This window comes from Pongo abelii, chromosome 16, assembly GCF_028885655.2.
Source record: "Pongo abelii isolate AG06213 chromosome 16, NHGRI_mPonAbe1-v2.0_pri, whole genome shotgun sequence".
NCBI classification, from domain to species: Eukaryota; Metazoa; Chordata; class Mammalia; order Primates; family Hominidae; genus Pongo; species Pongo abelii.
Genome location: NC_072001.2, coordinates 21,972,098 through 21,997,793, shown reverse-complemented (window position 1 = coordinate 21,997,793; position 25,696 = coordinate 21,972,098). Strand labels below are relative to the sequence as shown.

Genomic DNA, 25,696 nt, shown 5'->3' with positions numbered 1-25,696 from the left:
TTCCTGTTTGTTCCCATCCTCCCCAGGGTCTCTGGAGGAGCCTAAGGTGATCTCCGCCTTCTCTGGAAAGCAGGCCGGGAAGCACGTGGTGCACATCGCTTGCGGGAGCACTTACAGCGCGGCCATCACTGCCGAGGGGGAGCTGTACACCTGGGGCCACGGGAACTGCGGCCGGCTGGGCCACGGTATGTCTGCTCTGCATGAGTGGGAGCGTGCAGCAGGAGGTGGCCTCTTACAGGACTTAGTAACCTCTGTCCTATCTGTTTGAAGGCTCCAGTGAAGATGAGGCCACTCCGATGCTGGTAGCTGGGCTTAAATAAGGACTGAAGGTCACCGATGTGGCGTGTGGGAGTGGGGACGCTCAAACCCTGGCTGTCACTGAGAATGGTACGTAGAGCTCTCGCCACCCTGGATAGGCCCTCAAGGACACACATGGCAGCTTCCCTGGAGGAAGAGATGAGGAGTACAGTGGGCCTCATGAGGCCGCCCACCCTGTCATCCAGTGGGTGTGGGGCTCAGTGGCATTGGGGAAGAGGCCCTGGTGGTTACTGGACTTGTTTGCCTGGGGGCTGTCAGCTGGTTAGCAGCTGCCGCCATTCCTGTGTGGGCATTTTATTTATTAAGAATGAGAGTTGAAATGGAATGATTGATACTCTGAATTGTCTCTGGTTAGTAGTATTACATTTCTTAACATTTGGCCACTCTAGATTCCCTGTGGTAAGTCTTTCTGTATTCTATAGTCTGACGTTACGGTATCTACTTGCTTTTAATTTTGGTTTTCTGTTTGTGTTCCTAACCAGACAGTGGTGACCCTGGCCAGGAGCGCGGACGTGCTGAGCATCGTGCAGTCGGCTGCCCAGGCCGTGCTGCAGAGCGGCTGTCCGTGCTGCTGCCCACCACGGAGGAGCAGGCCCGGGCACTCTCTGCTCTCCTGCCCTGCGCAGGTGGGCTCGGGGAAGGAACAGGAGAGGGCATGGGTCAGAGTGCTGGGAGGGGATGGCGTTTCACTCCAATTGCCACACACTTTCTATTTCAGTTTCAGGCAATGAAGTGAACATAAGTCCAGGTCGTCAATTCATGATTGATCTTCTGGTGGGCAGCTTGATGGCTGCTGGAGGGTTGGAGTCAGCCTTACACGCAGCCATTACTGCGGAGATCCAGGTATGGCCTTGGAGGCACACATGACCTGGTGGTGCACTGAGATCGGAAATACACACTCACACATGTGAAGAATAACAGAACACAGTAAAACACTCAACTTTTATCATATCCAAGTATTTTTTAAATTAAAATTATTTTATGTGCTTATTTATTTATTTATTTATTTATTTATTTTTGAGACGGAGTCTCACTCTGTCACCCAGCCTGGAGCGCAGTGGCACGATCTCGGCTCTCTGCAAGGTCTGCCTCCTGGGTTCACGCCATTCTCCTGCCTCAGCCTCCCAAGTAGCTGGGACTACAGGCGCCCATCACCACGCCTGCTTAAGTTTTTGTATTTTTAGTAGAGACGGGGTTTCACCGTGTTAGCCACGATGGTCTCGATCTCTTGACCTTGTGATTGGCCTGCCTCAACCTCCCAAAGTGCTGGGATTACAGGCGTGAGCCACTGCGACTGACCTTATGTGCTAATTTAAAATTTTTTTGAGTTATGATTTAATTGTGATGAAATACTGCAGGTTGTCTGTTTCAGTGAAGTTAACAGGTAACCTGTTCCTCATGTAGACCATTCCCGTCACCCGGAAAGATCCCTGTGCCCTTGGCACTTGCAGCCAGGATACTCCCCTGCCCTGAGATTAGATTCATTTTGCCTGCTCTGAGTGTTGCAGCAATATAACTGTATAGTATGCACACTTTCCTGTTTTGCCTTGGAGAATGATTTTCAGATTCACTCCACACTGTTATGTGTATTGTGACTTCGTTTTTCTTATTGGGAAGTGTTCCATTTTATAGGTGTAGTACTGTTAGTTCATTCCCCTATTGAAGGGCATTTAATTGCTTTTGGTTTTTGTTTTCTTTTTTTTTTTGAGACAGGGACTTGCTCTGTCACCCAGGCTGGATGCAGTGACCTGATGTTGGCTCACTGCAGCCTTGTCCTCCTAGGCTCGAATGATCCTCCCATCTCAGCCTCCTGTGTTGCAGGGACCACAGACGTGTTTCCATGCCCAGCTAGTTTTTTGATTTTTTTGTAGACACAAGGTTTCGCTGTATTGCAGAGGCTGGTCTCGAACTCCTGGGCTCAAGTGATCCCCCCACCTTGGCCTCCCAAAGTGTTGGGATTACAAGCGTGAGCCACCACGCCCAAGCTTTCTGGTTTTTGGCCGTGTAGCGCTGCCACGATTGTGCTGTGTACAAGTACTTTAGTGGACATATGTTCTCCCTTTGGGTAAACACTTGGAGTGGAATTTGTTAGGTACTGGAGCAGGTGTGTGTTCATAGTTTCCCCAAGTGGCTCTGCCATTTACATTTGAACCAGTGTGTGTGAGAATTCCAGCTTCTTCTTGTCCTTACAGAGCAGCTGGATGCTGCGTATGTGGGGCAGATCTCATTGGGTTTTGTGAGAGCCAGTAGCAGGGTTAAGGATTTTAGGGACTTCACAGAAGGAGGTTGGAAAGCATCAGCAGAGGCAGCCTGGACCTTGGATCTGTAAAAAGAAGACACTGTTTGGAACCGCACAACTGAGTTAGGGTTTCCAACAGGGCAGGTGGGGGCCTGTGGGTAGGTGTGTGCGTTAGCCACAGAGGCTGGGATAGCTTGGCATTGGGGTCAGGGCTCAGCCAGCCTGTGTGCCTTCACACCTGCTAATGAGATCACTTGTAAACAATTTCTGTTTATGAATTACAGGATACTGAGGCCAAAAAAGAAGCACAGAAGGAAAAAGAAATTGATGAACAGGAAGTGAATGCCTCAACATTTCATAGAAGCAGGACTCCATTGGATAAAGACCTTATTAATACGGGGATCTGTGAGCCTTCTGGCAAACAGTGTTTGCCTCTGGTTCAGCTCCTACAACAGCTTCTTAGGTAAATCGTAGTAGCTGTACTGTATTGTATTTATTTACTTTTTTTGTTTTTTTGTTTGTTTTTTTGAGATGGTTTCACTCTTGTTGCCCAGGCTGGAGTGCAATGACGTGATCTTGGCTCACTGCAACCTCCACCTCCTAGGTTCAAGTGATTCTCCTGCCTCAGCCTCTCGAGCCGCTGGGATTACAGGTGTGTGCCACCACGCCTGGCTAATTTTGTAGTTTCAGTAGAGATGGGGTTTCTTCATGTTGGTCAGCTTGGTCTTGAACTGCTGATCTCAGGTCATCTGCCCACCTTGTCCTCCCAAAGTGTTGGGATTACAGGCCTGAGCCACCATGCCCAGCCTATTTATTTACGTAATAATTTTTTTTTTTTTTTTTTTTTTTTGAGACGGAGTCTTGCTGTATTGCCCAGACTGGACTGCAATGTCATGATCTTGGCTCACAGCACCCACCGTCTCCTGGGTTCAAGCAATTCTTCCTCAGCCTCCCAAGTAGCTGGGACTATAGGTGTCCACAACCACACCTGGCTGATTTTTGTATTTTTAGTAGAGATGGGATTTCACCATATTGGGTCAGGATGCTCTCAAACTCCTGACCTCAGGTGATCCACCTGCCTTGGCCTCTGAAAGTATTGGGATTACAGGCGTTAGCCACTGTGCCTGGCCTGTATTGTATTTTAATGGGTGATGATTGGATTTCATATTAAGATAGTGAAATCTAGCACAAGAATCTCAAAAATGTGTTTGGTGATTGAAGGAATATTCTGAAAATTACCTAGTATAGATGTTAGGATAAAGAGCAGACCCTTTTAAATATAGGTGAGAGGAGAAGTTGGAGGGTATGATGATACTCAGAAGTTTTTCACAGGCTGCGTGCAGTGGCTCATGCCTATAATCCCAGCACTTTGGGAGGCCAAAGCAGGTGGATCACGAGATCAGGAGATCGAGAGCTTCCTGGATAACACGATGAAATCCCATTTCTACTAAAAATACAAAAGTTAGCTTGGCGTGGTGATGGGCGCCTGTAGTCCCAGCTACTTGGGAGGCTGAGGCAGGAGAATGGCGGGAACCCAGAAGGCGGAGCTTGCTGTGAGCGGAGATTGTGCCACTGCACTCCAGCCTGGGCGACAGAGCCAGACTCTGTCACAAAAAAGAAAAAAAAAAAAAAAACTTCAAGAAGAGCAAAAAAGCAGGTGATTTGTGAAAGAGATTTATTAGAAAATGAAACACGTTTGTACCTCTATTTAATAAAAATGTGCTTTTTGTAAACTTGGGCTCTTGGCTTTAGTTTCTACACTTAGAGAAAGCAAAGCACTGGCAGGTTGGATCAGGAAGCCAAGGACAGAGCAGGGAGCCCTGGGCAGTGGCTGCAGCTCTCAGCTGGCCTGTTCATGGGGCCATGGTGGGTCTCTGGCATGGGGTGGGTTTGTGGCGTGGTGTGGGCCTGCTGTCCACAGCCAGAAAAATGAACTTGTTGGACACACAGTAAAATTTTGAAACAGGAAGTTTTAGAGCAAGTTTCTCTCATAGATTTTAGCAAATGCTATTTTGAAAAACGTTTTTCTGATATTTGTTTTGTTTTTCTAATCTGATAATGCATATTTTACACATTGTGGTCTTTAACCAATGGAAATAAGAGAACTAAATAAGAGAAGTGATCTCGGCTCATAGCAAGCTCCGCCTTCCAGGTTCATGCCATTCTCCTGCTTCAGCCTCCCGAGTAGCTGGGACTACAGGCGCCCACCACCACGCCTGGCTAATTTATTGTATTTTTTAGTAGAGACGGGATTTCACCATGTTAGCCAGGATGGTCTCGATCTCCTGACCTCATGATCCACCCGCCTCAGCCTCCCAAAGTGCTGGGATTACAGGTGTGAGCCACCGCACCCAGACTTGTGAGGTTTTAATATGAATTATTAAAGCTATGCTGGTTAGACAATTTGGAAAATGTTTCTTCTCCTGTTTCTGACAGAGTTTATGTAAGATGTGTGCTATTTCTTCCTTAAGCATTTGGAAAGAATTCACTTATTAAGCCATGTGAGACTGTATAGTTTTCTTTATAAGGTGTTTAATTACAGGTTCAATTACATATATATGAATATTCATTTTGGTAACCTGTGTTTGCTGAATCAATTTGTTCATTATCTAAAATTTCAAAGTTGTTCTATTATTTATCTTTTTAATACTTATAAGGTCTGTGGTTGGAGTTTGTGCTTTTTGTCTGTTTTCTTAATCTTGCTGGGGGCCATCAGTTTTATTAGTGTTTCAAAAAAGCAAACTTTGATTTTATTCATCCCTTTAACATACTGAAAATGTTTTGCTTAATTTCCAAACTTATACTTCCACTACGATTAAATATTTGTATAACTAAAACTCTTTGTATTTGTGTCCTCTCAATGATCGTAAATATGATTAATTGTTATAAATATTGCTTCTGCACTTGAAAAGGATATGTATTCTGCATGTTGAGTGTAGTGTACCACGTATCTCAATTAGGTCCAGCATGTTAAATGCATCCTTTAACGATTCTATTTCCTTACTGACGTTTGTCTGTTTATTTTTCAGTGGCTGAGACACAGATATTAAAGTTTCCTACAATGATCGTCAACTTATTTCTTTTTTTGTTTGTTAAGCTTTGTTCTGCGTGTTTTAAGGTTACCAGGCATAAACAAATTTAGAATTCCTTTTTCTCCCTGCTGGTTGCACCCTTTTATCATTAGGAAATACCCTCTTTATCTCTCACATAGCTCTTTCATTAGAGTTTTTTTTAATATGTAAAAGAAAATAAAGTCTTGGAACTGCCAAACCTGTTATGCTAAGGGAGACGTAAGTTTGGGAGCTGAGTCATCCAACACTACCATTCTTTCTCCCCAAAGAGAGAGCTGCCATTTCACAACCCTGTGTGATGGCATTAGACATAAGCCAGGTCCCCACTGCCACAAAAGGCCACATACCTCTCCATATGGCCCCCCTTACAAAGTGTTCACAGGGACATTCCTTGCTAGCCCCTAAATCTTTCAGGATCCATGTCCCCCTATAAAATAAGCATATGCCCATTTTAACCCTGGCTCTGCAACCTCAGTTGAAGACGTAAAACTGAGTTCTTTTCAATCTGGTACTGACATTGTTGATTACAGGCTTACCTTCCCAGGTACAGAACAAGAACATGAGATCAATCACTCTTCCACCTACCCTGAGATGGCTGCATAATTGATCTTTCCTCCCTCTTTTCAGATGTTTACCTTATCTTATGTAAAATGAAGATTTACTGAGCACTAATTAGAGCTTCCTAAGAATGTAACCACCCCTTCACTGCCTGCTCCCCCTCCCTTTCTTCTCTCCTGCCTGCTTTCTCCCCTTACATGCTGAGTTCCCAAAACCCTCTTTGGAAAGCACAGGTCACAGGTGTTTCTGTGGCTTGTGTGTTTTTTCCGGGGGTGTCGTCAAATTGTGGCTCCACAAAGCTCTATTGATGGAGGCACTTGCCTCAGTCAGTCACTCATTTTTTGACTAACAGATATAAATACAGTTACCCCTGTTTTTATTTACTTAGTCTTTGCTTTGTCAGTCTTTGACTGTCAATTTTTCTTTTTTAAAAATGAATTTTCTTGTGTATAGTTAAGGCTTACAACATGATGTTACAGGTTATATATAGATTGTAAAAAGATTCCTATACTGAAAGAAATTAACACACCAATCATTTCACATAGTTCTCCATTTCCTTGTTGCTTTTGTGGCAAGAGCAGTTGAAATCTACTCACTGAGCATGAATTTCACATACAGAACAATTTCGTTCACTGCAGTCCTCATGTCATACATTACATCTCTAGACTTGTTCATCCTTCATACCTGCTACTTTGTATCCTTTGGCCTCCATGTCCCCAATTCCTCCCCTCTCCTACCTCTCCTGGTAGACAATGTTTTACTCTCTATCTCTGTAGATTTATTTATTTACATTTTTACATTCCACATATAAATGAGTTTATACAATATTTGATTTTCTGTGTATGCTTTATTTCACTAAGCATGACATCCTCCAGCCTCATCCATCTTACAGCAAACGGCAAGACCTTGTTTGTTTTCTGGGCTGAATAATATTCCATTGTGTATGTGTGCCACAGACTCTTTATCCATTTATCCATTGATGGACACTTAGATTGTTTCCATATCTTGGCTATTGTGATTAAGGCTGCAATGAACATGAGAATACAGGTATGTTTACAAAGTAATGATTTCATTTCCTTTAGCTGTATGCCCAGAAGAGGGATTGCTGAGTCATATGGTAGTTCTATTTTTAATTTCTGTAGAAATCTTCATACTCTTTTCCAGAATGGCTGTATCAATCTACATTCTCATCCATAGTATGCAAAAGTTCCGATTTCTCCGCACTCTTGCCAACATTTATCTTTTGACTTTTTGATAATGGTCATAAGGGGTGTGAGGGGGTATCTCAATGGGTTTGATTTGCATTTCCCTAATGATCTGCAATGCGGAACACCTTTCAGATACCCACTTCCTATTTTCATGTCTTCTTTAAAGAAAGGTCTCTTCAAGTTTTTTTTTTAAACATTTTAAAAATTGGGTTGTTTTGAGTTGTATCAATTATTTATATATTTTGGATTTTTTTTTGAGACAGGGTCTTGCTCTGTTATGCAGACTGGAGTACAGTGGCACAGTCACAGCTTACTTGACCTTCTGGGCTGAAACACTCTCCCATCTCAGCCTCCCAAGTAGCTGTGACTACAGACGCACACCACCATGCCTGGCTAATATTTATATGTTGTGTTGAGACGGTCTCACTATGTTGCCAGGCCTGGACTCAAACTCCTGGGCTCAAGTGATCCTCCCACCTCAGCTTCTGAAAGTGCTGGGATTAAGGAGTGAGCCACTGCACCTGGCTAAATGTTGGATATTTCCTCCTAATTGGCTGGGTGCAGTGGCTCACACTTGTAATCCCAGCACTTTGGGAGGCCGAGGCGCTTGGATCACTTGCAGTCAGGCGTTGGAGACAAGCCTGGCTAATATGGTGAAACCCCATAATGGAGTTTTGGTTTCTTTAACTGGGAAATGAGGATCATGACCATCCCTGCCAAGCAGGAGATGTGATAGGCTGATGTGTATTGTGAGTCCCAAGATGGTGAAACCCGGTTTCTACTAAAAATACAAAAATTAGCCAGGCATGGTGGTGGGCATCTATAATCCCAGCTACTTGGGAGGCTGAGGCAGGAGAATTGCTTGAACCTGGGAGGTGGAGGTTGCAGTGAGCCGAGATTGCACCATTGTACTCCAGCCTAGGCAACAGAGCAAGACTTCATCTCAAAAAAAAAAAAATTCACTTCAATAAATGGTGAGACCAGCTTTGCAAAGATGATAACGGTGAGAGAACTCTAGCATGGCTGACTCCATCTTTCTTCCAGTCTCACGGGCCTGCTGTCTTTGCTCATTCCTGGGCATAGGCCAAATCAACCATGGGAGAAATTTAGTTCATAGTCTAACGTTGCCATTTCCAGTCCTCGGTGGTCCCTTCTTTCCACTCCACGCTTAGTTATCAGTTTTTTTACTCTGCTTTAAAATGTATGAATTTTTTTTTGTAATCCCAGCTACTCGCAGACTGAGGCAGGAGAATCGCTTGAACCTGGGAGCTGGAGGTTGCAGTGAGCCAAGATCACACCATTGCACTCCAGCCTGGACAACAGAATGAAACTCTGTCTCAAAATACTGTTTTTTTTTTTACTATGTCTAATGATGTTCTATAGAAGAAAGAGATGTAGCATGTGGTCACGCTGCTGTCTTGACAGTGGAATTTTTGTTGTTGCTGTTTTCTGTTTTGAGACGGAGTCTTGCTTTTGTGGCCTAGGCTGGAGTGCGGTGGCGCCTTCTTGGCTCACTGCAACTTCCACCCGGGTTCAAGTGATTCTCCCACCTCAGTCTCCTGAGTACCTGGGATTACAGGTGCACGCCAGCACGCCCGGCTAATTTTTGAATTTTTAGTAGAGATGAGGTTTCACCATGTTGGTCAGGCTGGTCTCGAACTCCTGACCTCGTGATCCACCCACCTCAGTCTCCCAAAGTGCTGGGATTATAGGCATGAGCCACATTTTTTTAGTAGAGATGGGGTATCACTGTGTTGGCCAGGCTGCTCTGGAACTCCTGACCTCAAGTGATCCTCTCACCTCGGCCTCCCAAAGTGCTAGGATTACAGATGTGAGCTACCACGCCTAGCCGTATTTTGTATTTTTAGTAGAGATGGGGTTTTGCTGTGTAGGCCAGGCTGGTCTTGATCTCCTGGGTGCAAGTGATCCTCCCACATTGGCCTCTCAAAGTGCTGGGATTACAGGCGTGAGCCACCACACCTGGCCAATGGCAGGTCTCGCTTCCCTTCTCTCCAGCATTCCATAAGCAATGTGTCTGGGCAGTATGTGTTCGATTTTCTCTGTGTCTACTTTGAAGTGTACAGTAGTGAAAGGAAGAGTAGACAACTTTGAAGCTGATGTGGTGTGGTCTTGGAGCTGGTGGTGCTAATTACTCTTGGTTGTTTTCATACCCTCCAGTGACTTCATCCTGCTTTTGCTGTTGTAAAATGTTGTAATTTATGCTCCTGAGAATAACTCTTCAGGTGTACTTAGGGTTCTTGTCTGCTTCCTGGTGACTGTCGAAGCTTTTCATCTTGAAGAAGGGAGATGAGCAGTGTTCCAGTGTACTGAGTTTAAAATTAAGAATGTTGCATTTTTTTAACGTGTAAAATTTATAGCCAGATGTAGGGTAGGGGTGGCCTACTTTCTCTAAAGGGCCAGATAGTAAATATTTTAAGGTCTCAATGGACCCTATGGTCTCTGTCATAGCCATGGGACCTTGCAGCTGTAGTGCCAAAGTAGCCACAGACAATACTGCGTCAGCGGGCAGGGGACGTTCATTCTGTAAAGTTTATTTATGGACACCAAAAGATGAAGTCCTCAGAATGTTTGCAAGTCACAAAATACTGTTTTTCTTTTGATTATTTTTCAATTATTAAAAAATATAAAATACAGTGGCCGGGCGTGGTGGCTCACACCTGTAATCCCAGCACTTTTAGAGGCCAAGGCAGGCGGATCACCTGAGGTCAGGAGTTCGAGACCAGCCTGGCCAACATGCTGAAACCCCATCTCCACTCAAAACAAAAAATTAGCCGGCCATGGTGATGCACGCCTGTAATCCCAGCTCCTCGGAGGCTGAGGCACGAGAATCACTTGAACCTGGGAGAATCGCTTGAACCTGGAAGGCACAGGTTGTGGTGAGCCAAGACTGTCTCAAAAGAACAACAAAAGTAAAATACTTTCTCTGCTTTCAGACCATACACAAAGAGGCTGTGGGCTGGGTTTGGCCCCTGGGCTGTGGTTTGTGACCACACACACACACACACACACACACACACACACACACACACACGTAGGGCAGAGTGTGGCATTTAGAGCCAGCACCTGTGTTCTCACCTGAGCTGTGTTTCTGGCTGGGTTCTACTCTGTATTCTGTGATCCGAGGTGTCTACCTTGGTAAACTGGAGACAACAAAGCCTGCCTCCTTCAAGGTTGTTTGTAAAGATTTAAAAGGGTAATGTATTGTTGTTAGGCCAGAGGCTTTGCATAGTACATGTTGGGTTATTTTCACTTTTTGTTTTTTTGTTTTTTTTTTTGAGATGGAGTCTTGCTCTGTTGTATAGGCTGGAGTCCAGTGGCAAGATGCCAGCTCACTGCAACCTCTGACTCCCAGGTTCAAGCAATTCTCCTGCCTCAGCCTCTCGAACTGCTGGGATTACAGGTGGCTGCCACCATGCCGGGCCAATTTTGATATTTTTAGTAGAGATCAGGTTTCACCATGTTGGCCAGGACGGTCTCAAACTCCTGACCTCAAGTGATCCGCCCACCTCGGCCTCCCAACGTGGTGGAATTACAGGCATGAGCCACCGCATCTGGCCCATTTTCACTTTCCATTAGCTGCTTTTTTCCCCCATTCATTTCCTACCTTCCTGTGTATGATTTCTGAATTAAATGTATTTCATGTCTTAACCTTCTGAATTGTTTGTTCTCTCATTTTCCATGTTGTTAAGGAAAATAAGAGGCTAAGTGAGACTTATTAAATGTGCATGTAGTTTCTCAGATCAAGATAAATGCTCACCTGTTGCAGAACGGGACTCTGCTCTTGCTTCACCCAGGATGCGTTTCCTAGTTCCTTCCTAGAGTGGGGCCACACCCTACTCCAGCCCTCCAGACCCAGCTCCCTGCTCTGACATGATTCCACCAGACTATTCCAGCTGTCCTCCCTGGACCTAGATATTTTCCTTTTTTTTTTTTTTTTTTCTGAAAGGCAGTCTCACTCAGTGGTCCAGGCTGGAGTGCAATGGCGTGATCTCAGCTCACTGCAACCTCCGCCTTCCAGGTTCAAGCCATTCTCATGCCTCAGCCTCCCAAGTACCTGGGATTACAGGCATGTGCCACCAAGCCTGAGTAATTTTTGTGTTTTTAGTAGAGACAGGGTTTCACCATGTTGGCCAGGCTGGTCTCGAACTCCTGACCTTGTGAATTGCCCGCCTCGGCCTCCCAAAGTGCTGGGATTACAGGTGTGAGCCACCGCACCCAGCCAACATTTTTTTAACTAAAAAACTTATATGAAATTTATTTTATTGTGGTATGTAGTTCAGTAAATTTTGACTTCTATAGATTCACGTAACCCCCATCATCATCAGGATGGAGAAGTTTCATCACCCTGAAAGCTCTCTTGTGCTGCTCCTTTTTATCACGTGTTCCCTGGCCTCATACCCTGGCAACCACTGATCTGTTCTCCATCAGTATAGGGTATTCTTTTTGAGAATGTCATGTGAGTGGAACCATATTTTAAGTAACGTTTTGAAACCATCTTCATTTACTCCCAGTTATATGTTTGAGGTTTATCTGCTGTTCTGTGTATTGATAGTTCTTTTTATTGCTGAATAGTATCTCGTCATGTGCATGTACAACATGGTGTTTATCCATTCTGCTACTGTAGGACCTTGTGGTTGTTTCCATTTTTCTTTCCCAATTGTAATCCTGCTGTGAGCATTTCTGTACAGATTTTGTGTGAATATAGTTTCCATTTCCCTAGGATAAAGACCTAGTAGTGTGAAAGTTGGGTCATGTGCTGAACTGTTTTCCAAAGTGGCTGTTTTAGTTTGCCTTCCCACTGGCAATCTGTCACGTTTCTGTTGCTCTGTGTCTTTGTTAGCACTTGGTGTTATCAGTGTTTTTTAGTTGAGCCATTCTAACAAGTCTAGTGGGATCTCGTTGTGGTTTTAATTGCACTTCCATAATGGCTAACGATGCTGAATATCACGTTCTTCTTTGCCACTCTTGTATCCTCTGTGAAGTTTCTGTTCAGATCTTTTGCACAGAAAAACTTGTATCATGGAACCAGTAAAATAACCAAGGAGAGGTTGATTAAAGTTCTGTTTATAACCCTACAAGATTCCTGCCCTAGGGATATGGGATGGCTGAACATAGGACGCTGACACTGGACAGATGAAGTAGCAGTTTATTAGTCACACATGCTCACAGCCCTGGGGGTGGGGGACACCGCATGCCATTCAGTTAACGATGTGTGTTGTAACTTTTCGGGGAGGGACATTTGCAGAGACTAACGGTATGACATTCTGAAAAGCAGTTACAGATTAAAAAATCTTTAATTCTGCAGATGATAGTGTCGAACCAAGTGGAACAAAGAAAGAAGATCTGAATGACAAAAAGAAAAAAGATGAAGAAGAAACTCCTGCACCTGTATATAGGGCCAAGTCAATTCTGGACAGCTGGGTATGGGGCAAGCAACCAGGTAATCTTCTGAGTTTTGGCACTTTGAAAAGCTTGATCTGATGCTCCTTTTCTAAATGACTTGGATGGATTATTTGTATTTTTTCATAACAATTTTAAAAATGTAATTTAAAAAATTTACATATTGTGGTAAAATATACATACCATAAAACTTGCCGTTTTAATCATTTTTATGTGTACAGTTCATTGGCATTAAGTATATTCACATTATTGCCCAGCCATCACCACCATCCATCTCTACAACTTTTGCCTTTTCTCTGACTGAAACTCCGTATCCATGAAACACTAACTCCTTGTGTCCCCAAGCAACCACCATTCTACTTTTGTCTCAGAATTTGACTATTCAAGGTGTCTCCTATAAGGGGAGTCATGCGGTATTTGTCCTTTTGTGACTGGGTTATTGAACTTCTTAGGTGTTTGGGGTTCATCCACATGCATCAGAATTTTCTTTTAAAGGCTCAGTACTAGTCCATTATATATGTAAGCCACATGTTATCCCTTCATCAGTGGGCAATCAGGTTGCTTTCGTCTCTTGACTGTTGTAATGCTGCTGTGAACATTGGTTTACAAGTGTCTTGAGTGTCTGCTTTTCATTCTTTGTGTCTATACCTAGGAGTGGAATTGGTCAATAATGTGGAATGCTTACATGTTTATTTATTTTTTTTGAGACAGCGTCTCGCTCTGTTGCCCAGGCTTGAGTGCAGTGGCGCCATCTCAGCTCACAGCAAGCTCCGCCTCTCAGGTTCACGCCATTTTCCTGTCTCAGCCTCCGGAGTAGCTGGGACTACAGGCGCCCCCCACCATGCCTGGCTAACTTTTTTGTATTTTTAGTAGAGATGGTTTCACCGTGTTAGCCAGGATGGTCTCGATCTCCTGACCTCGTGATCCACCCGCCTCAGCCTCCCAAATTGCTGGGATTACAGGTGTGAGCCACCATGCCTGGCCAATAATGTGGTAGTTTTATGTTTAACTTATTATTGTTGTTTTTGAGGTTGGGTCTCACTCTGTTGCTCAGGCTGGAATGCATTGACGTAATCATAGCTCATTGCAGCCTTGAACTCCTGGGCTCAAGTGACCTTCTTCCCTCAGCCTCTCAAGTAGCTAGGACTAGAGGTGCAGGGAATTTCTCATCTTCTCTCTACTGCCTCTGAGTTGGAGATATCAGAGGGAGCCATGGCCCACTGTAAAGTAACACAATGTCCCCACCCACAGGGTTAGAACCCCTCTTCTGGAGGCAGCTCTGAGGGGAGCAGTCACATGTGGAGAGTGCAGGGCTCTGTGTCCAGATGGGGGAAGGGGGTTACCAAGGAGGTTGACCCCCCTCTGGCCAGGTGGCTGCCTTCTGACACACCAGTCTGTCTCTCTAGCACAGTGGCCCCCACACACCCAGCCTGTCAAACCTACAGCCCTCAAGAAGACTTTGGCCAAATCCATGAGCTGCTCCCTCTGTTAAGAAGGAAGCACAGCTGAAGCATGAGGAGGGCGGTAGAGCGTGTATGCTCTGGCCCATCTCCCCACAGTCTGACCAGAAGGAAGGGTCCTTTCAGCCAGGCTTGCCCAGGCTGGGGTTGGAGTGTCAGTATCAAGCCAATGTCTTCTTGCTTAATGGGTGAGCCCAGCTGCTCCCGTGCAGCTGCCACCATAGTGAGGGTGAACCAGCAGGAGGCTCCGCAGCACTTTCAGGCTCAAGCTGCCTGGTGAGATCTACTCTGTGGGCTCTGTAGGCTGGTAGAGGCTTCCAGGAGGAGGAGGGGATGCAGCCATCAGTCCCCACTCCTGGGAGTCGTATTTCTGAAAGCTTGGGTATACAGTAAATATTAGGCTGTGGGCTGGTTTATCTATGGATTTCATGTGGGAGGGTTATAGGTACAAGCAGTTTAAAGATGGAAATTTTGAGAGAGCAGGCAGGGATTTAGTGCCGGGTAAGGCAAGCAGTCTTGTCAAAGTAGCTCTTTTGGGGAGGTCAGAATCCTGTACCAATGTCCTCAGCAGGTTCATCAGCTGCTGGGGGAGTGCCGGACAGGATGAAAGCACAGGAGAACTTTCTGGATGATAGAAATGTTCCATATCTTCAAAGGAGGTGTGTTACATGGGTAATACATTTGTTAAAAGTCATCAAAATGTAAACCAGATCTGTGCATTTCATGGAATATAAAATACCTCAAATCAGAAATATTTTTAAAAAGACAGATGGGCTGGATGCAGTGGCACATGCCTGTAATCCCAGCACTTGGGGAGGCTGAGGCGGGTAGATCACCTGAGTCAGGAGCTCGAGACCAGCCTGGACAACATAGTGAAATCCCGTCTCTACTAAAAATATAAAAATTAGCCAGGGGTGGTGACACATGCGTGTAATCCCAGCTACTTGGGAGGCTGAGGCAGGAGAATTGCTTGAACCCAGGAGGCGGAGGTTACAGTAAGCAGAGATTACACCACTGCACTAGAGCCTGGGCAACAGAGCGAGACTCCATCTCAAAAAAAAAAAAAAGTTTTCAACATTCATTAAAGGCAGAATAGCTTGTTATAGATTAGCCTCCCCACAGGAACAGTTAGAAAAACTGGACAAAAATGTGTCCCCCCTCACCATCAAAAACAATTGTTGGAAGGTAATTGGAGACCTCAGCCAGGACTTGAGTGACCAGGCCTAGGAGGTGACCCTGACAGTCTGTAGTGCTTTCCCCCATTTGGTGATTGGTCAACAGTGGAGGGCTAAGAGGCTAAGAAACTGAGTATGAAGTGATAGTTAAGAGGCTGGAGAGCCTAGCTGAATGTTTGGCACTCTCACAGGGCTGAAATGACATAATGAGAATTTGGGTCCCAGTAAGGAGATGGGACCTTGGTGGGGATCCTGGAAGGGCCACCCCTAAGAATCCAAAAGAATAAAAAATAGACCAGCTGTCACAAAAACTAAAACCTGCTTTGAGCCAGCTTAGTCCCAAACTAGATGAAGGTGATCTGCTTGAACGCCAATTGTGTGCCATAAAGTCAAAGTCAATACTCTCTGGAGGCAGATAAAAGTTTACTAGGCATGCCATAAGACAAGACAACACAAGACTAAACGAGAAAGACCAAGAAAAAAAAAATAGAAACATACATAGATATTAGAGTCCTCAAGTAGAATTTTTTTCTTTTTTTTTTTTTTTTGAGATGGGAGTTTCACTCTGTCAGCCAGAGAGGAGTGCAGTGGTGTGATCTCGGCTCACTGCAACCTCAGCCTCCCACGTAGCTGGGATTGGTGATCCCCCCACCTAGGCCTCCCAATGTGCTGTGATTACAGGTGCCGGCCACCGTGCCCGGCCAGTATTTTGCCACAATTTAAAATAAATTTTCTTTTTTCAAGTTTGTTCTCAGACGATATTCACAAGGTCACGTGGCGGCTTACACTTCTGTAGGCCTTGTTGACAGTGCCGGCTTTTAGATACTGATGATCTTCATCTTTCTCTTGTCTCCTCGGTAGAAGAATGGGATGCAGGAGGTGCTGCCTAAGACTGGGCGCTCCTGGGCATTCTTCCTTCCACCAAGCAGCTGCATGATCTGCTGTGCAGTGCAATTGTCATCAGGAGAACCCTCCGTGGCCTCTCGTGCAGGCTTCACGCTGCCAGGGTGGCTCGTATCATACAGATCCTCGGAGGGAGGGAGGCAGGGCTCTGAGCACTGCTCCTCCTGCATCTTCTGCTCTCCCGTCCTCTCCTTCTCCCGCATCTTCTCCACCTGCCCCCGCATCTTCTCCTCCACCTGCCCCCGCATCTTCTCCTCCTCCTCCTGCATCTTCTCATCCTGATCCCACAGCCTCTCCTCCTTAAATCGCAGCCTCTCGTCCTGCTCCCGCATCTGCTCCTCCTGCATCCGCATTTGCTCCTCCAGCTCACACATCTGCTCCTCCTGCTTCCGCATCTGCTCCTGCTTCCGCATCTGCTCCTCCTTCTCCTGCATCTGCTCCTCCTGCTTCCGCATCTGCTCCTCCTGCTCCTGCATCTGTTCCTCCTGCTTCTGCATCTGCTCATCCTGCTCCCGCATCTGCTCCTCCTGCTTCCGCATCCGCTCCTCCTGCTTCCGCATCTGCTCCTCCTGCTTCCGCATCTGCTCCTCCTGCTTCCGCATCTGCCCCTCCAGGTCACACATATGCTCCTCCTGCTTCATCATCTGCTTCTCCTGCTCCCACATCTGTTCCTCCTGCTTCATCATCTGCTCCTCCTTCTTCTGCATCTCCTCCACCTGCTTCCGCATCTGCCCCTCCAGGTCGCACATATGCTCCTCCTGCTTCCGCATCTGCTTATCCTGCTCCCACATCTGCTCCTCCTGCTTCCGCATCTGCTCCTCCAGCTCGCGCAGCTCCTTCTCCTGCTTCCGCAGCCTCTGCTCCTGTCTCCACATCTTCTCCTCCTGCTTCCGTAGCTTCTCCTTCTGATCCCGTAGCTCCTCCTCCTGATTCCACATCTTCTCCTCCTGCAAAGTGTTGGTTTGAACCTCAAAAGGAAATAGACTCATAAGCTAGGTATATAAATGTAATCTATAAAATAACGGTTTTAGTCTATGATTCTTTAAAAAGAAATTTTAAGCCCTAACCCTGAGGTTTTCTGATTTCCCAGGCATGGTCCCAATTTGTAGATTTTTAGCACACTCTAGAGGATTCTATGGTGGGACAAGAACAAGGACCCAAATTTTCCAGCTCTTGGCTGGAGCCTCCCCATACCCTGCATGATCCCTAGACCATGGTCCCAGCTGGATGGGGCTCCCACACCCCCCGGGGCTGCCGCTGGTCACCTGTGGCAGCAGGATTTTGCCCGTCTCCAGTTTCCTTTTTAGCTCCTTGATGTGGAGCTGGATCTCAGACTTTTCAGTTTCTACGAGTCGAAGTTTTTCTTGTAGTTTGGCATTTTTCTCCTTCAGCTCCTCATTGGTTATGCTATGGCAGGAGGCAATAGAGAAAGGAATGAACGAAGAACAGAAAGGACCGCTTTGGTGATCGACCCTCTACCCTCGCCCCACAACCACAGAACCGTGGCACTAGAAGGGACCCAGGAATTAAAAGTCCCAGGTGGCAGGCCAGAGAGAAGACATGAGTTGCCTGAGGCTACCCCATGAGTCAGTGGCACAGCCGGCACTGGAGCTTCCCTGTGCACACATGCAAACCTGTATGACCCCCTGCCATGCTCACCTGTACCCCCCACCTCCCAGCACACCACCCACGCTAAGGGCTCTCAGACCTCCCATCCCACCTTCCCCTATCCTACGTGTTCCTGTACAGCTCCAGACTCAAAGCGTCCCTCTCCTTTGTTAACTCCTTGATATACTGCAAATAGAGAAAGGTCAAGTCAGGATACAGCAGGCAGAGGAGCAGCTGACCGACCAGTGATGACAGCTACAGTGACTACTCCACAGTAACACTTGCTCCCTCTCAATCCCACCTGACATGTTCTCAAGGCATTTCCAAGTCCATGGTATAATTTTTTTTTCTTTTTCTTTTTTTTTTTTTTTGAGATGGAGTTTCGTTCTTGTTGCCCAGGCTGGAGTGCAATGGCGCAATCTCACCGCACGGCAACCTCTGCCTCCTGGGTTCAAGTGATTCTTCTCCTCAGCCTTCTATGTAGCTGGGATTACAGGCATGTGCCACCACACCTGGCTCTCACTTGTTTTTCAAAGAACTCAGTAAGGGTGGAAGGGACAGGGAAAAAGACTGAATTGTTAGCTGGCTAACAGGGGCCCAGAGAGATGAGAAAATTTTACTATTACTGTATACAGCATTATTACAGTAATGCTGCTATTGCTATTATTACTACCACTGTTGGAAACTTTATTGAGTGCTTCACCAGGCCCTAAGCTAACAATCCCATTTAATCCTCATCACCACCATAGGAGACAGTTATCATTATCACCTCTATTGTGTAGATGAAAAACATGGGGTATTAAAGGTTAAGTGCTTGCCTAAGATCACTTAGAGCTGGGATTTCAACACCCAGGTATATCTGATTCTCTAAACCCATTCTTTTGGTGGGGATAGGGGCACAGATAAGGAGGAGGAAATTAATCCTTTGTTGATTTTTGAAAGAACGATACATTGGCATAGTCCAAACCTCAGAAGGTACAGAAGGGAAATATCTCCCCCCAATACTGTTCCTCTCGCCTGAGTTTTTTATGAATCCTTACAAACATGTTTTATGTATATTACCATAATACGTACACACACAGAGACACACACACACACGTACATGTGTTCCCTCTCTCTACACAAATGGTAACATACTAAAGATACTCTTCTGTACCTTCATGGTACAAGTACCCTAATCCCCACCAAGGATTTGACCAAGGGCACAGCCAAGTATGGGCAGGGTGGGCACTTGGCCTCGGAGCTCTGTGTCCAGTGCTCGCTCCCCACAGCGCCCCGCAACTCACTCACAGCAGCTGACCCAGCCCCAACCTGCCTCTAACAACCACATACAAAAGCAGCAAGAAATGGCCCATGCTGTCTTCTGGGCAGGACACTGCATCCTGCAGAAGGGACCTTTAGGCTCATTCCTCCATCTGTGAAGCTGGGCTCCCAGGGGACCGGGTAGGTGGTTGGACTCACACTGTCCGCCTTCTTGTGCTGTGTGGACACAGCAGAGAGAGCCCGCTGTAACTCTCTTGCAAAGTTCCAGGAATGATGCAGGCATCCTGCCAGATCCTTGGATTCTTCTGGAATGAGAGAGTTTGAGATGCAGCCCAAAGGCCTGTGAAAATGCCAGGTTGAAGGAAGATGGGGTGCCCAGATTCCCACCTTCAAATTTCCTAGCAGCATCCTGGCTGTAATAGAGCGCTGTCTCCAGTTCAGTTTTCTGACACATAAGGATTCGTATGGTATGATCCTGGGCCTTTGGGAGAAAAGACAAGCAAGTGCTGAAAGAGAAGCAAAGAAACCTTCTCCAGATGAGAGGAGGGAACTTCACACCCTCCACTCACCTCTAGCTGCCTCCTTAGGGCTGGCTGATATTGGTGGCTTTCCTGCTTTTCCTATAGGAAGAGGAAGACAGAGCTCTTACTAGAGGGAGGCAGAGATGGCACAGCAAGAGACATGCCCCCAGAATGGCACCACTGCCCCAGGACAGGCCCACCCATGGGACCAGGTTATCAGGGACCCTGTGGGGATGGGGTGGAATCTGGGAGGTGAGCCTTCCTCCCCGTACTGGGAGTAGGCGAGACGAGACTGGGGCCTCTACATCTGAGTGCCCCCGAAACCCAGCAGTCATGTCGTGAGCAAAGAAAGAAACCATGTTACTTCTTTCAGCTGAGCTCGGTTCTGTTGTTTCTGTGGGGAGAGTCAAAGGAAGGTGACTGAGGGTAGCCCCTCGATTCTATTCCCCAGGCCAGGAAGCGGTAGGCAGGGGTCAGGAATGGATTTTAAGGGCAAAGTTCTTAGACCCAATGGGAACACGAACTGATCAACTCTCCTTAATGCCCAAAGAAAAAGGATTTGAGTCTTTATTGGTTTTTGCCCACAGCCACAATACTGAAAGTCTGAAACTAGATTCTCCAGAAAAGACAGTAACAGAAACCTTCAGACATGGAATGTGAGAAAAGCCCACCCTTCTGCTAGCTTGTGATTTAGAAAGATGTGTTCATTCAACAAGCATTGAGCAAGCACATAGGGGCCAGGGACAGTTCTTCCCAGCTGGGATATAGGACGGAAAAGGCAGACAGGAGCCCTTGGCCCCAAGGTTTCCATTCTAGTGAATCTTTAAATCCCAGAGTCTCAGAGCAAACAGAAACCTCTAATACTCTAACTCTACCTCCTCAGGAAATGGAAGCCCAAAGAGGAGAGGAGTTTACAGCAGGCCCTGGACTAGAGATTAACACAACAACAACAACAACAACAACAACAAATCTGATTTAAGCTTCACACATGTAAGTAAAACATTACCACCCCTATTTTACAGATGTGAAAAGAGAGGTCCAAAGAACTCAAGCAATTTGCCATAAATCGTGTCCCTCGCAGATGGAGAGAGAGGTAGGATTCAAACCCAGAATTCTTAACCAGTACCCAGCAGTTCTTCCTTCCACAATCTCAACAGTTACCCTCGACTTCCCCTTGTGCCCCTTGTCCTCAGGAGACCAGCCAGCCAAGACTCACATCCTCAGGTGAATGGTAACCACCAGAAGTGGTTTTCTCAGGGTTAGTGCCATTATTTATTTTCTTCTGTTTGCTGTCGGTTGCTCCGGTACCAGCACCAGCACTGTTCCACTGATGATCATCTGTAAACTGTGGAAAAGAGGAGCAGTGATACTCATGAGAACTACAAGCTCCTACAGTCACTTTACAGTTTATACAAAATACTCTTATAGACTATCTGATTTAATGCCACCGACAACTGTACAAGGTGTTGTTGCAATCACTTAGTGACTGAGAGAGATTGATACCATGGCTAAAAGAAAGGCAATAATGGAACCGAAACTCATTCTTCTGCCTCCGAGCTCTGGGATTTTGCCACAAATCCGCAGCTGCCAGGGACCAAAACCAGAGGCAGAGGTAGAAAAGTAAAAGTCACGTATCCTCAGGGCAGAAGGCAGCCTTTCTGTTAAATCTGGGAATTGAACAGAAAGAGGACAACCCAAGCTTCATTTTGGAGAGAAGTCTGCTAGTCTCTTAGAAATATATGTGTGACTGTCATCCCTAAGAACATTAATGTTTTGTCTCTCTCAAGAGAATCAAGGGAAAGTGATGCTTCAGAAAGATGCCCCATATGTATCCTGTGGCACTGAAAGTACCCCAGGTTGAGATGAGATGAGGAAGATTCAAGTTGTCAAGTTCAGTTTCCCAAGGTCTCTTCCACAGAAGATGAGCAAATCTCACTTCAAAGATCACTGACTGATGGGCACTCTGGTGCCAGAACCATGGAGAATTCAAATATGAGGTGGAGAACTTAGGAAAAACTGTTGAAGTCTCTCTGGAGAGTAGAAGCCTGGGAGAAAACCAAACCAAACCCGTCCTCCCATTGCCACCCAGAGACACTGTCAACATTTTGAGTTCACAAGGGAGGTGTAGGCTTTTCAAACAGTCAACTTCTGTGTTAAGGGAGTAAGGCAGCCTGAAACTTCTTGATCCTAGGTCACATGGTCCCCACTCCCCTTCCAGATGGAAATTTGTGCTGCAACCAGCGTAACCAGAAACGGGGTGAGAACACTTAGGGGATGGGTCCTAAGATCAAAGGCCAGTCTTGCAGCAGTAATGACAGTTCCTAGAGGGACTGTGCCATCAGTACATTCCACTCCTCCGTGGGGTGATGGGGGACGGGTGACATCAGTGCTATGCCCAAGTTGCCTCTTTGAGATTGGGTTGGGGTTCGCAGGGTTGGGACCCAGGTACTTGGAGACATGAGCCCAAACAGCCCAAGGAGGTCAGCCATGGGGCAGCGGTAGGCAAGGGCAGAGTATGGAGCGGGGAGCCCCAGGAGTCACCTGCCCAAAGTCACCCTGGGCTGACTGGTGAGGGCAGGTGCTGGGGCATCCAGTTCCTTGGAAACATGAACCTGAAGGGCCCAGGGAGGTCAGTTTTCAGGCAAGAGGAGGTGAGGGCAGAGTACAGAGCAGAGAGTCCCTTGAGTCACCCGCTCAAAGTCAGGTGAGGGCAGGGGTTGGGGCTGACACAAGATTTTGGTTGAGGGAGCCCAGAGGCATTGGGGGGGCCCAGCCTGGTGTACCTCTGGAGTGACACGGACTCTGACAGCTGTTCTGCCATCAGAGGGGGCCTGGGGTTGGGTTGGGGTTGGGGTGCCGCAATCCTATGCGTTTTACCTTTTCCTTGGCCTCAGGCAATTTGCTCTGTTGGTTTTTCTCTGACATCATGGGGAGGGGAGGGAGGTGGGGTTGGGGCCACATTGGCGTGATCCAGGCAACGGCAGTGATATGCCTCCAGTCACGTACCACGCAGCTATGTGACTGAGCCAGAGGAGGCGTCACCAGGGCTGCACTAGAATGCAGAATAGGGGTGTGGCCTTAATGCTCCAAGCCCATTGGTCAATGAGAAAGATGAAAGGGAAAGGAGGCGGGGTCAAGCAGCCACGTGTCATGAAGGTCCTGTGATGTCACAAGGAAAGGCGCCCATGCAACTGCTGTCCCCAGCCACTCTGGGAGAGGGGTGGGGCTGGCTTTCACTTTCTGAGCTTTAAAACTTTATCACCTTAATTGAGGTACAAATCCTATTATAATAGAAAATTTACAGCATGCTTGATGATTAATAAAGCTGACTATATTATCCAACATTCCAATAAGGTAAAATAATCACAATAATTTCTCTTTTTTGGAAAAAGTTTCTCTTATTCTCCTACATTATTAAGGGTTTTTTTTGGTTTTTTTTTGTTTTTGAAACTAGAGACATGTCTAATATATTTAAAAACACAAAGCTTTTGAGGTGGGTGTGATGGCTCATGCCTGTAAACCCAGCACCTTGGTAGGCTGAGATGGGTGTATCACCTGAGATCAGCAGTTCAAGACCAAAATGTTAGTATTTTAGTGTGTATTTTAGTATTTATTTTAGTATTTAATACATCATTTAGGGCTACTTGTAGCCGCAGAAAGAATAAATCTGATTCAGTGACTTAAAGAAATATAGATTTCATTTTTGTCACTTACAACGTGCAGAGGAAGGCAGTCCAGGGTTCTTTTCAGTTTCCTGATACTTTCTTAGCCATGTTTTTATTCTTTTGGTTACAATGTGGCTGCTGTTTTTCCAGGCCTTGGATTGCCTTCCAAGGAGGGATAGAAGAAAGGTCAAAAGGCTGAGTCTGTCTCTTTTTAGCTGAAAAATGTAGATTTCTCAAAAATTTTAAGATTATACTGCAATTCAATTTTCATTCTTTTTTTTTTTTTTGAAACACAGTCTTGCTCTGTTGCCAGGCTGGAGTGCAGTGGCACAATCTCGGCTCACTGTCACAACATCCGCCTCCACTGTTCAAGCGATTCTTCTGCCTCAGCCTCCCTAATAGCTGGGAATACAGGCATGTGCTACCACGCCCGGCTCATTTTTTTTTATTTTTAGTAGAGACAGGGTTTCACCATGTTGGCCAGGCTGGTTTTGAACTCCTCCAGAACTTGTGATTTGCCCACCTCTGCCTCCCAAAGTGCTGGGATTAGAGGCGTGAGCCACCGTGCCCGGCCTGCAATTTTCATCTTTTGGCTGCAAATAAGTTATGTCACTATTCTCAGCTTGGGGAGTGTTTAGCTCACATATTGCTTCCTCTCTGTTGACAGGTTTTAAGATTTATGAATAGGTACTGAATTTTATCAACTGCTTTTTTCTTTCTTGATTGAGCAATGTTTTTTCTTATCTTTTTATGTTGATAAGGTAACTTAACAGTGATTGGCTTTTGAATGTTTAACATTGCACTTCTGGAATTAAATCAACTTTGTTGTGATATGTGATTAATACCATATTATGTGTGGTTGAGATGGGCTTGCTCATATTTCATTTGGTAATTTTGTACTTAACGCTCACAAGAGAAAGTGGAGTCTAAGTTTTTCTTCTGTTTTTTTTTTTTTTTTTTTTTTTTTGGCCATGGAGTCTCGTCCTGTTGTCCAGGCCGGAATGCAGTGGCATGATCTTGGCTCATTGCAAGCTCCGCCTTCCGGGTTCACACCATTCTCCTGCTTCAGCCTCCTGAGCAGCTGGGACTATAGACGCCCACCACCACGCCTGGCTAATTTATTGTATTTTTTAGTAGAGACGGGGTTTCACCCTGTTAGCCAGGATGGTCTCAATCTCCTGACCTCGTGATCCACCCTCCTCGGCCTCCCAAAGTGCTGGGATTACAGGCATGAGCCACTGCGCCCAGACTTGTGAGGTTTTAATATGAAGTATTAAAGCTATGCTGTTTAGACAATTTGAGAAATGTTTCTTCTCCTATTTCTGACAGAGTTGATGTAAGATGTGTGCTATTTCTTCCTTAAGCATTTGGAAAGAATTCACTTATTAAGCCATGTGAGACTGTAGTTTTCTTTATAAGGTGTTTAATTACAGGTTCAATTACATATATTTGAATATTCATTTTGGTAACCTGTGTTTGCTGAATCAATTTGTTCATTTTATATAAAATTTCAAAGTTGTTCTATTATTCATTTATCTTTTTAAATATTTATAAGGTCTGCAGTTAGAGTTTCTGCCTTTTGTCTGTTTTCTTAATCAGTCTCGCTGGGGGCCATCAATTTTATTAGTGTTTCAGAAAAGCAAACTTTGATTTTATTCATCCCTTTACCATACTGAAAATGTTTTGCTTAATTTCCAAACTTATAGTTCCACTCTGATTAAATATTTGTATAACTAAAACTCTTTGGAATTTGTGTCTTCTCAATGATCAAAAATATGGCTAATTTTTATAAATATTGCTTCTCCACTTGAAAAGGATATGTATTCTGCATGTTGAGTGTAGTGTACCACGTCTCTCAATTAGATCGAGCGTGTTAAATGCATCCTTTAATGATTCTATTTCCTTACTGATGTTTGTTTATTTTTCAGTGGCTGAGACACAGATATTAAAGTTTCCCACAATGATCGTCAACTTATTTCTTTTTTTCGTTTGTTAAGCTTTGTTCTGTGTGTTTTAAGGTTAAGTTACCAAGCATAAACACATTTAGAATTCCTTTTTCTCCCTGCTGGTTGCACCCTTTTTTCATTGGAAATACCCTCTTTATATCTCTCACATAGCTCTTTCATTAGAGTTTTTTTAATATGTAAAAGAAAATAAAGTCTTGGAACTGCCAAACCTGTTATGCTAAGGGAGACAAGTTTGGGATCTTAGTCATGCAACACTGCCATTCTTTCTCCCCAAAGAGATAGCTGCCATTTCACAATCCTGTGTGATGGCATTAGACAT

At 45.5% G+C, this 25,696-nt stretch overlaps 2 protein-coding genes across 4 annotated transcripts in view; one reads left to right on the top strand and one right to left on the bottom strand.

Annotated features, from left to right (window-relative positions):
- The window catches only part of LOC100438855 (golgin subfamily A member 6-like protein 7), an 89,933-nt gene extending 64,552 nt beyond the window's left edge, over positions 1-25,381 (top strand). Inside the window, exons 22-29 of the mRNA XM_063716432.1 lie at positions 27-185; positions 271-387; positions 801-944; positions 1,037-1,161; positions 2,842-3,020; positions 12,721-12,855; positions 20,768-23,099; positions 24,388-25,381. The gene's annotated coding sequence lies outside the window, so the exon portion shown is untranslated. The remainder of the gene's footprint in view (positions 1-26; positions 186-270; positions 388-800; positions 945-1,036; positions 1,162-2,841; positions 3,021-12,720; positions 12,856-20,767; positions 23,100-24,387) is intronic.
- LOC129050329 (golgin subfamily A member 6-like protein 7) lies at positions 15,323-22,793 on the bottom strand. 3 transcript variants are annotated; one of them, XM_063716457.1, is made up of 8 exons: positions 22,623-22,793; positions 20,962-21,090; positions 19,794-19,844; positions 19,612-19,705; positions 19,423-19,529; positions 18,089-18,147; positions 17,619-17,760; positions 15,323-17,321 (listed from the first exon to the last, which is right to left on the bottom strand). In XM_063716457.1, the coding sequence occupies exons 1-8, from the start codon at positions 22,704-22,706 to the stop codon at positions 16,269-16,271; spliced, it is 1,719 nt and encodes a 572-aa protein (XP_063572527.1). In that variant the 5' UTR covers positions 22,707-22,793; the 3' UTR covers positions 15,323-16,268. The 3 variants fall into 3 exon arrangements, with proteins under 3 accessions (XP_063572527.1, XP_063572528.1, XP_063572529.1); XM_063716458.1 differs by lacking the exon at positions 19,794-19,844 and having other exon boundaries at positions 15,373-17,321; positions 22,623-22,753; XM_063716459.1 differs by lacking the exons at positions 18,089-18,147; positions 19,794-19,844; positions 22,623-22,793 and having other exon boundaries at positions 15,377-17,321; positions 20,962-21,082.
- Positions 25,382-25,696: the final 315 nt, after the last annotated feature.